This window comes from Heteronotia binoei, chromosome 12 (assembly GCF_032191835.1).
Source record: "Heteronotia binoei isolate CCM8104 ecotype False Entrance Well chromosome 12, APGP_CSIRO_Hbin_v1, whole genome shotgun sequence".
Taxonomy (NCBI): Eukaryota; Metazoa; Chordata; class Lepidosauria; order Squamata; family Gekkonidae; genus Heteronotia; species Heteronotia binoei.
The window spans coordinates 71,804,910-71,817,020 of NC_083234.1; the positions used below are offsets into that span (position 1 = coordinate 71,804,910).

A 12,111-nucleotide genomic window follows, 5' to 3' on the forward strand; every position below is an offset into this window, starting at 1 on the left:
TGACCTTTTGAGCTGTGGTGCCCTGAATTTTCTAACCTAGAGAGTAACAGCCTGCATGGTGTTAACCCAAACTAGTGAATTCAGGGTAGAAGCAAGATTTGGATCCAGAATTTCCTGATTTACAGCTCCTGTCCACCACAAAAAGATGGCAACAGATCCACCAGGTTGGTATTTCGATTAAGTTGTACACACACACACACAATGCACTTTCCCGTTTTTCAGAATTAAGAATTATTTCATACACATTTCCTTCCGTTCTGTAGCTGTTGATCTGGTCCTAAGAAACTTACAATGCCATCCTCAGCAGAGTTACACTCATCTAACTCCATTTAAGTCAATGGTCTTAGAAGGCTGTAACCTTGCTTAGGATGCCACTGTTTAAAACACTCTGAGTTTACCTTATTGAGGCCTGGTTACAATGAGACAAAAGGGATTAATTCATGACTGTGATGTCAGAAGCTGTTGGAAAGCCTTAACTATATTTATTTATTTATTATTTATTTATCGCTTGGCCCTGATCGTAAAACCAACTTTTTTCTTAAACTTCCTAAGACCATAAAAAATGGAAACAAAAACTTGCCCACAATTCAAGGAACCATTGAAAATGCTTTTGAAATTTTAAAACGATGCCTCAAAACAAGTAAAGGATTCCAGGTGACTTAACTCCACCTGAAGCCTAAGGATCACAATATAAATTGGTTCAAATAACCTATCTTGGAATAAAAGGGGTTTTAAATAATTGCTCCTCCTTGGTGTGCCTGAGAAGCTACTGTATTTGTGGAGGCATGTTGTTAGTGGCGCTGAGACCCATTCTAGAAATTATTGTTCAATTTCAGAAACACAGAGTGTTAAAAAAAAATCCTAGGTATCAGGTTGCCACAAGCAACCCTGGGAAGCAAGGAAGTCAGATACAGCATAAAGGAATACTGAAAAAGGAAAGAATTACCTACTATGGAAACTTTCTTAGAAAGAATCTTAGATACTGCCAAACTGGATACTATGACGTCTTTATTGAAAGAAAGATCTAAACAGGAAGCTACAGATAACTGGTCTAAATCTTCATGAATGGTTACAAAACCCCAAGGTATAAATATTTTACGATAGAAAAGTCAACGTATTGAATGCGAGCTGAGTGAACACGAAGCTGGAAATATTTGTATACATCTGTTGTTTGAGTTGCTGGTTATGTTGCCAACATCACCGCTTTTCCTTCCCTTTTATTTGTATATAATAAACTAAAATAAATACCCTGCTCAAAAAAGATACAGCATAAGGGGGGGGGAGACCTTGGGAAGCCAAATCTAGTGACATCAGGGCAATGTTTTAGGCACCACGAGGTGATGTTGTGAGAACATCTGTTGTTTGAATTGGTTTCTGTTCCTTGGAAGAGACTGAAAGTTAAAAAAGGACATCTGGGCACCTGTGTCCACATTCGGTCAAGCCCCCTTTGAGTCATCCATAGCACTGAGTTTCTCATAATTTATTATTTATGGCATTTCGCTTAATATGAGAATAGGGGCAGAAGGGTGCTGTGAGGGAGGCTAAACTTGATTCAACGCCACAACCATGTAATCATTTGCTGATCGATATTATTATTTGTGGTTTCAGTTGCTTTGTCTACTGTGCATTCAGTTAATTTCTTCGCAAGGTCTGTCATTTGCTTTTTTATTCTTTCTAAATCTATCACTATGTTCTCATTTCAGTTCAGCTATGGAGCCTATATTCTCTAGCAGCTGAATATTTGCCCAAGAGCCCTTTCTTCACTAGCTGAATCAAGTTGTTGCTATCGCCCAACACCACAATGATCAATATTGTCCAATGATCAATATGGCTTGAATGATCAATAAGTCAGCACAAATCAAACAGTGAAAACTAAAACAGTGGCCTGTTTCAGCATTCAAAGATTTCATTCATGAACTGCATCAGATTTTGATTTTAGCAATATTAACACACCGTGGACTCTGGGAATAGGACGCTCTAGGAATCGAAGCAAATAAGCTCCTATGATATAGAATACTTGCTCACCTAGCCAGTAGCTTTTGTAGTCGTTAGTATCATAGAGATGGGGGGGCAACCGGTTGAGTCTTCCCTCCTCTGACTCGGCAGAGTTACAACCATCAGGTTTTTCAAACAACTCAATCATTTTGAACAAGCACGTAAACACTTCCTGTATGTCGTAGTAGTCATCCCTGTCCACATCCCCCAGATTTGTGGCTGTTTGGATGGCCCACCGACGGATCTGTGGGTTTGAAGAGACACTAGAAATTACTATTGGAAGAAGTCACACAACACTCACTATGGTGAACCTCACCTATCATCAGTGGAAAGCGAACTCCCCCTCCCCACTGCTAACTGCCATGCCCTCCAAAATCATACACTGGGGAACACCTGTCCCCACCCCACAATGCAAAATAACAAACTGGCAAAAAAAAAATCAGTGATCCCTTTTACTGCCAGAGGAAATCTTTTGGCAGAGGAAAAGAGCTCGAATCCATTCCTCTAGAATGACAACAGCATAAAGTACAACCTGTTGCGAGCAATTCTTGATAAGTCAAAGGTTCTCTACCACAGGGTGAATATACTTATTTGAATGTGGCATCCTCATGATAAGCTACCCTCATCTATCACAAGTCAGTAGCAATGGGCATTCCTTCCAAAATAAAGGAAGAGAAAGAAATAAAGCAAAAAAAAAAAGAGCTCTATTCATTTTGAAACTGAAATAAAAGGGAATAAAAATGAATAAACTAATCGTTGCCACTGGTTTCAGCAGGAAAAATTTCCAGCTGTGAACATTTTCCACCCAAACAGAATGAATTTTTCAGGGACTGTAACTTTTCACTCCTGCCAAATTTTAGAAAGACGAGAGACAGAAAATCAAATACCAGAGACAATTAAAATAAAGATTTGTGACTCTTAAAGAGAGAAAAGGAAAAAGGGATGCTGTTGCTCTCTGGACAGCTACTTATTCAATCAGCATATAAATGTGAAGAAGCATCTTTCAATCAAAATGAAATGGATCTTTCTTTCTGGAACAAGTTTCAACTTAAACCTGTACGGTCAGGACATTCTCGTCTGTCTGAAATCAGGCAGATGCAATCCTTTGGACTAGCAGTATAGGGCCCGAGACTTTCATCTATTTAGGGTGAAAAACAAAAAGTTTTATTGAAAGAGATGAAACAAGAATCCACATGGATTAAACAAATGATTTTTTAAAAAATAGTAAGAAAATAATCACACATTTCTAATACCGGGAAGGGGGTGGGGAGGCTAGAGCCACCTCCTTCAATTTGCTGCTAATTTTACTGCTGAAACTATTTAAATGATTAAAATTTGAAATTTGCTGCCAGAGGATGTAGTTATCACCACAGGAATAAACAGCTTTAAAATAGGATTAGATTAGATAGATTAATGGATAAATCTATCAATGACTTCTAGCCTTGGTGACTGATGTTCTCATGTACCTTCTGATTATTTTGTTCAAAGACACTAAGCTAGATCTCTTTGAAAGTCCTGATATTTATCACTCTCCAGTGGCTAGGCACTGGAGTCCCCCCAACTGCGTGGGGTCAGAAATCTGCGAATAATAATGGTTCAGCTAATAGACCCCAGCAAAATGATCATTATGAAGGTGTTCAGTGCGGGAAAATAGGGAAGACCTAAAGGAAAATAGAGAGATGCTGTGTCCACCAAAAAGTGGAGTATCATAGCCCTAATTCTGGACAAAACTACCCTTTCTCCTCAAAAGCAGGAGGTAGGAGAGAAACATGGCCCACACCTGAGAATAAGCAAACGTATCTCGAACATCTGAATGGGGCCCTGGAACTAGCCGAAAACAACTCCGTACAGTTTACCTAGAATGACATCTACAAATGCATTTCAGAATTCAGCTCTTTATTTAGCAAGTTTCCAACTGGCTTTTTAATGAACAACATTCCAAAAAGTGACGTACACAAAAATAAAACAAAAATCACCGAATCAAATGGTAACCAACTTTTTAAACTAACGTTTTTATCCCTCCCTCCCAGTAGCTCAAGGTGGCTCCCTGATTTTATGCTCCTTGTGAGGCAGATCAGCGGGAAAGAGAGCAACTGTCCCAAAGATACCTAGAAATCTTTCCGGTCCTAGCCTGACATTCTAGCTGAACACCACAATGGATCTCTAAAACTGTAAGCAACAAAACCCTGGACCACCAGAAGAAAAAGAGCCATCAGTGAAAAAGAACTTTAACTACTGCACATCACAGGAGGAAGGTTATAATGAAAACACACCTTCAGCAACCTTCCCCACCCTGTTCTTATTCATGGAAGTCCATCAATAGAAGTCTATCAACGGCTTCTAGACATGCTTACTGATGGAAATCTTCATATTCATAGACGATAATTCTCTGGATCCCAGAGCCATGAGGCAATACCAGGGGAAGGCCTCAGCCTCTATCCCTTTTTGTTGGCCATCAAGAGGAATTGGTTGGCCACTGTGTGAGACAGGATGCTGGACTAGATGGACCATAGGTCTGATCCAGCTGGGCTCTTCTTATGTTCTTATGAAGGCCTCAGCCTCTATGCCCTGTTGTTGGCCATCTAGAGGAACTGGTTGGCAACTGTGTGAGACAGGATGCTGGACTAGATGGACCATAGGTCTGATCCAGCAGGGAACTGGTTGGCCAGTTCTTATGTTCTAATGCCATAAGGTGGGAGCACCAAAAGACTGTCTGCAGCAAATATCAATGAGCAAGGTAACATTTATTCAGAATGCTTTTATACAAAAAGATAAGTAGTATAAAACAGCTCACTTGTTCATTAGGGTGAACCACAAGCAGGTAAATCCCTGGATGTTTGCCAGTAACCTCATAGCTGTAGTTGATTTTCTCTACCTCAAAAAGCGCCTCAACAAACAAGTCATCTGAAATTCAGAGATAAAGAACAAAGTTAAGGAAGGTGAATAGTCACTGAATGAAGGAAAACGTATTTTCACGAGAGAAGAGTCATGATCAAATAATAACACAAGTAAGACTCTGTTGGGTCATTTGGATTCCATCCAATACTAGGATATATCATGTATGACTAAATATCTGATTGATGCTTGCCCAACTTTCCCCCACCCCCCCCGCCCCGAACATCCAATGGAGAAGATGCCACTATCTCCCTATGGCACCTTATTCTCCATTAAACTTCTATTACAGATTCTTGTTTCCTTATGCCACAACTTTTTCTTTCTGCAGCATATGCTCCCTTGCTTCATGTTCTACCCTACGCTGACAGTGAAAAACTGCTTCTTTTATTTAACATTTTACTGTTTTAAATCAAGTGTTGTTTTATTCTTTGTGTATTTTTTATCCGTTGTACATTCCCCAGAGCCTGGCCACTGCTGGGATTGGGCAATTGATTAAACCAAACAACAACAACAACATCACAAAGTTTACAATTCCTGTTATATTCAGAGAACATGCCCAGTTGGTTACTCACTGAGACGCTCATTAAACAGCAGATATGGGTATTTCAGTATTTCAAGCAAAGGGATGCTGAGGTCTCTCTCCAAGTCGGAATCGGTATAACCGCAACATGGTGTTTCCTTGTCTCCTTCGACAATAAATAAATCAGGAGTTTCTTTTCTCTTGTTCAAGGTTTTCTCTAAGTGTTTAATAAGGCGGGTCATTTCCAACTGCCACAGGACCTGGGATTTGAAGAGATGTTACAGGGTAATGATTACAGCCTCTGATTGCCACATGGAGACATGTCACAGCCAAATACCAGTCTACCGGGTTAACCCACACAAGAGAAGACTGTGGCTAGCAGTTAAAATATAAAACAATTTAAGCAAAGGGCATTTGAAAACAATGAACAGAATAACAGAAGGCCACTCCGTATCTCTGCCCCACAAGACAGAATTACAAGGCCATCAACGATACCAGTCAAGAAAGCATTCCCCTCCTCACCCAACAGAAGATTCTCTTAAAGCCTCTCCCCAGCCTCTCACACCAGACAATAAAACAGAAATATGGCCTGACAGCAGGACACTAATGCAAGAGAAACCCTGGACCAAACCAACTATTGTTTAGTTTGTTGCATATACCCTTCCTAGATGATTGTGTGGGTGTGACTTTTAGTATTTGGCTAGCATCACATATAGCTTGTGACTTTCAGAACCACTACTATGGCACCAGCAACAGATTCTAATGTTTTTCTGGCATACATCTGCAACTATCCAGTGACTGAAAGAGTTAAACAAAAAGAAGCAGACACTGGGAGGAAAGAAGGGTTGAATTTTGAACAGCTACCATCAGTGCTAGCTATATGCCCTACAGGAAAACTGAAAAAAAGACCCTCCCTTCTATGCACATCAGAATTCAACATATTTTTCCTTATTAATACCAAGATTGGCATAAGAACAGCTTAAAAATAATGACTTGCATCAAGCAATGAGCAAGCAGAAATATAAACAGACATAGCACAATTCACTAGTGCAAGGTCTTTGTGCTGGGATTAGGCTTTCCTTCCTACATATTATAGAGTGGGGTGGCCAAACTTGCTTAACATAAGAGCCACATAGAATAATGTTTGAGGGCAAGAGGACAAGAAGGAAAATAGATGGGGGAGGGAGGGAAATAGATGCAGAAGGGAGGGAGAGATTGAAAGAAAGCAACCTTTAAATGCATTCTCCAAACCGTGGCTAGCTTGGCGAAGGGATTGAAAGAGAGAAATGCCGCTGGACTTCCAGCAAGATGGCGTGGTAACGCAGGTGCCTATCCAAGCGCTCTTGGGTGACACTTGGGTTGCAAGCCTTAGGGAGCGACCCCTGGCTGGGTCCCTTCTAAGGAGGTGTCTGGGGACACCCCCGCAGCCAAAGGGAGCTTGCAGAGGATTGAAGGGAGTAGCGGAGGCTTCTCTTTTCAACCTCTGCCTTCCCTGGGCCGAGGCTTACAACTGCTTTATAGCTCAAACTGGGCCGCCGGAGAAAGGAGCGCCTGAAACTACAGCGATTCCAAACTTCAGCCCTGAAAGACTAAGTAAAAAGGTTTGGAGAGAATTTGTATGGAACAGCCTGGACAGGGAATAAGGGGCCAAAATACCTGGTGTTGAGAAGGCAAGTTTCCCTCCGGGCTGAAAAGCGAAGAAGCCGAGAACAATCCAAGCAGTAACGGACAGCTGCAAACCGACGAGGTGAGCGAGGAACGGATTCCCCCCCCCCTTCTTATTTTCTCTGGAGAGACAGGACACGCGATAGCTTGTTGATTTCTTACTATTTTTACCCTCTTATCTTGGTGAACTGGCAATAGAGGGGAGGACGATCAGAAAGCATGGAAGTTAATTAAGACTGAAAGGGAAAAAAAAAGAGTGGAGACGGGAACAGAGGAAGGGAACATGAAGAAGGAAGGAGGAGGTTGAAAGGAAGGAGGGGGAAGTGATAAAGATGGACATAAATAAAAAGATGAAAAGAAATGATTGAATGAGAACTTTGGAACTGTAGAGAACGGAGAACAGGGAGAGAGAGAGGGAAGAGCTAGAGGAGTGCGGAGGCTTGAAAGATGGCGGAGGCTGGTAGCGTGTGAAGAGAGGAAACGGAGGTCGGAGTGGGAGAAAGGAGGTGGAGGTGGTTCTTAGCGGCTCCTGCCGCGGCTGCCTCCTCCTTGAAGAGTGGGTGATTATCTTGTTCTATCTTGAGACTCTTGACTGCTGCTTTCTTGCTTTGCGTCCGTGTTTGGAACTACTTGGGCTTTATATGGCGTCACTGAAACTTTGACTAGAACTCATTAAAGCCGCAGAGGTTCCTGGGAAGAAGAAGGAAGAAGGGAGAGAAGACTTCTGGGACTTGTAGTCTGGGACTCCAAGCAAGGGTGAAGTACCTATTCAGACTGAACTGACGTTACTTTGTTTATTTGTCTTTCTTCTTACTCGATATAAGGTTGAACCAATTGAACTAATCCTTCTTTTGCCACCCTAGTGTTTTGATTATTGACGTTGCCATAAATTGTTATAATTGAGACTTGTAGTTTGGAATTTTAAACAAAGGTGAAGCTTTCAGTTAGATAGAATTGTCTCCATTCTGTTTCTCTTGTTTTCCTTGCTGCTTAATGCAATGTAATGAACTATTTGACCTAATAACTTTGATTTAACTGATTATAACTTCGTTGTATCTTTCTGGGTTTTGACCCTTTTGGGTAATTGACTATTACAGCATACTGTTTGTGTTATAGATATAATTAAGTATTGAAAACCTAGTTTGACTTTTGATTTCATATTAATATTGTCTGGATATAGGGGTATTTGACACTGGAGAACATAAAGAGAGATAAAACCAGCATTTAATGGGGATATTATTAATAAATTGAAAATTGAAAATAAAAATAATAGCGGCTTTTGAGGAAGGGAGGAAGAGAAAAATAGACATCTTGTCTAAACCATAAAATGGATCCTAAAATTAAGAAAGCACCCCCAGCCCAAGCTACCCCTCCTGGCCTGGGGAAATCGGCTACTTCAGCACTGAATCAGGATGCTGTTGAAAAATTACACGCCACAATGTTGGCGGGCTTTAAGCAGAACCAGGAGGCTTTGGAAGAGATTCAGGCAGAATTAAAGGAAGATATTAGAAAAACAAATGAAAGGATGGATGAATTTCAAAGGCAAGTCCTAGCAAATGTACAAGCACATAAGTTGACGGCCAAGGTTGATGTGCTGGAGGAGCAAGGGAAAACTATGGCTGCTTCAATGAGAGAAGTTAAAAACACTACATCAGATTTAGAAGATAGGCTGGACAAAATGGAAATGGACCAAGCTATGTATAAACTGAGATTTCAAAATGTGCAAGAAGAAAAGGGCGAAGACTTACATAAAAAAATGGAAGAAATTTTGAACCCAGATGGTGAACAGGAGATGAAGGATATAGGCTTAGAAATTGATTGGATAAAAAGAATAGCAACAGCATATACAAAAAAGAACAACCTCCCAAGGGAAATCCACGTAAGATTTATGAGAGTCTCCACATGTGAGAAGATTCTGAGAATTTCAAGAGGAAATGAGATAATGTGGAAAGGAAACAAGATTAAAATCATGAAAGATATTCCCTGGAGAGTAAGACAAAGAAGAGAAGGCTACAGGAAACTAGTGGCGTGGTTGGTTGACCAATCCATCTCCTTCAAATGGCTGATACCAGAAGGAATTTTTTTCGTGTACCAAGGTAAAAGATTCAACATAACATCCTCGGAGAAAGTGCAAGAGTTTTGGATGGAATATATTGATAATCAAGAGACTGAAACGGAAGAAGAGCAAGAAAGAGAAGAAGCTTCAAGCAGCACCTATAGGCAAAGTACAAAGAAGAGGAAAAATGGAAAAATAATGACAAGATCGCAAGCATCGAAAGAGAAAAGAGAAATATTAGATAGTAATCTAGGACAGAACAATGGATAAGATGGGACTAAAGATAATATCAGTGAACATCAATGGCTTAAATGAACCGCATAAAAGGAGTAAGATATTTCTTCAGCTCAAGAAGACCCAGTCTGATATAATATGTATTCAAGAAACACACATCAAAAAGGAAGATCAAAGATACTTACAAAATAAGAAATTGGGTACCCTCTACTATTCTTCCGATCTCAGGAGAAAAAGAGGAGTAGCTATATATGTGAAAGATTGGATTAACTCTAAACTACTCTATTGTGATGGTTCTGGCAGAATTGTGTTGGTGGAAGTCGAAGTGGAAGGTAAAAAGATGATTATAGGAAACATCTATGCTCCCCATAACAACCAAGATAAATTCTTTGCTGAATTGCATAAGAAGTTAATTGAATTTGAGAATACAAGTTATTGTATCCTGGGAGACTTCAATGCTGTACATGACGTTCTTAAAGATAAAAAAACTGGGAAGAAAGGGGGGGGGAAAGGCTGCGTGGCCTACTTCCCCAAACCTTCTTTAAGATGGCAGATGAACTCAACTTGGTGGATACTTGGAGAATGAAGAACCCCCAGACTTCAGACTTTACCTTCCATTCTCAAGTGCATGATACATGGTCCAGATTGGACATGTGTTGGATGTCAATATCAGCGGCAATAGCAGTGGAACAGGCCGATATACTTCCAAAAGTTTTTGCTGACCACAACCCAATACAGATAACTCTGGGAAAGTCAACCCCCAGGACTCGTTGGACACTAAATACGCAAATTTTAAAAGATAAAGAATTTGTATTGGACTCAAAAGAAAAGATAAAAGTGTTTTTTGAACAAAATCGGGAACATGATACCCCAATCCAAATAATATGGGACGCCTTTAAAGCTTTTTTTAGAGGTTTAGCAATTTCCTACTCAGTTAAAAAAAAGAAACAAAGAACCCAAAAGTATAATGATCTATTGGACAAACTATGTAGACAAGAAAACATCCAAAAAGTAAATAATACAGAACAGATTAAAATAAGGATCCACGCCTTGCAACACCAAATAAATCTACTGCTATCAGAGGAGCTTGAGAGGAAATTAAAATGGACTAGACAAAATTACTTTGAGAACGCGAATAAAACTAGTAGATGGTTAGCCTTCAAGCTGAGAAAAGAAAGAGAAAAAAAAGTTATTAGATCATTGAAGGACGAGAATCAAATAAAATTGGTCAAAGAGGAACAATTGAAAGAAATCGTGAGGAAATTCTATTTGAAGCTATATAAGAACCAGCAAGTATCTGAGCCCCAGCAAGATGAATATTTAAAACAAGCCAAGATGAAACAAATTACAAACCAGCAACGGGAATCTCTGGAAAAACCGATAACAATGCAAGAAATTGTGGAAGCGATTCAAGGCCAGAAAAATAATAAGACCCCTGGCTTAGATGGTTTGCCGATTGAGTTTTATAAGTGTTTTGAAGAGATGCTTTTAATACCATATAAACGCGTTTTGGAAGGAATAAGAGAGACAACTAAAATACCTGAATCATGGCTGGAGGCGTTAATTACATTAATATATAAAGGTGGGACTGAACCTACAGACATTAAAAATTATAGACCGATCTCATTGCTGAACGTGGATTACAAAATTTATGCGACCATACTAACAAACAGGCTTAAAAAGATTATCCCGAATATTATACACGAAGATCAATCTGGTTTTATTCCCGGAAGAGTAATGAGACAAAACGTCAGAATATTAATGAGCGTTCTGGAATACTATAAAGAACATCCAGATAAACAACTTGCGGTAATTTCATTGGATGCAGAGAAAGCCTTCGATAATGTAAATTGGACCTTTATTTCCAAAACCTTAACATCAATTGGCTGTGGAGAAAACTTTGTGAACTTGGTTAGGTCTATTTATGCAAGCCAAAAAGCGAGAATAAATGTTAATGGCTCCCTGACGGACCCAATAAAGATTGAGCAAGGCACAAGGCAAGGCTGTCCGCTGTCCCCTATTCTCTTTGTTCTAGCATTGGAACCGTTACTGCAAGTGATCAGAGAAGATTCAGAAATCAAAGGAGTGAGGATTAAAAAGGAAATCTATAAAACGCAGGCCTTTGCTGATGACATATTAATTACGTTGGAAAACCCAAACTCCTCAATTGGAAAGTTGATGTCTGCTTTAAAACAATATGGGGAAGTAGCAGGCTTCAAAGTCAACTATCAAAAAACTAAGTTCTTAGCTAAAAACATGACGAAAGAACAATTCTGAATTAGAAGTTGAATCAGGATTTGGCTATGAAAAAAAAATTAAATATTTAGGTATAAATCTAACAGCAGAATTGAAAACTCTGGTAAGAGATAATTATGAAAAAATATTAAAAGAAATTAAAACTGACTTAGAAAAATGGAATGAACTGCAAATCTCTTTACTGGGAAGGATTGCAACAGTCAAAATGAATATACTGCCGAGAGTGCTGTTTTTATTTCAGATGATCCCTATCATCCTCCCAAAATCCTTTTTCAAACAACTTAATAAAATAGTGGCAAAATTTGTTTGGCAAAACAAAAAACCTAGGATTAAATTGAAAGTCCTACAAGATAAGAAGGAAAGAGGTGGGTTTGCCTTAACAGAATGGCAGATTTACCACAAAGCGTGCATCTTGACTTGGATCAAAGACTGGCTGTTATTAGAAAATAAAAGACTTTTAACTCTGGAAGGTGCGGACCTTGTTAAAGGT

General features: G+C 39.6%; 1 protein-coding gene across 1 annotated transcript in view; it reads right to left on the reverse strand.

Moving 5' to 3' along the window:
• The window catches only part of SETX (senataxin), a 106,309-nt gene that overhangs the window by 59,324 nt on the left and 34,874 nt on the right, over positions 1-12,111 (reverse strand). The window contains exons 3-5 of the mRNA XM_060251588.1: positions 5,463-5,670; positions 4,790-4,899; positions 2,026-2,239 (exon numbers count right to left, since the gene is read on the reverse strand). Of these exons, the coding sequence (XP_060107571.1) occupies positions 2,026-2,239; positions 4,790-4,899; positions 5,463-5,670 (532 nt within the window). The remainder of the gene's footprint in view (positions 1-2,025; positions 2,240-4,789; positions 4,900-5,462; positions 5,671-12,111) is intronic.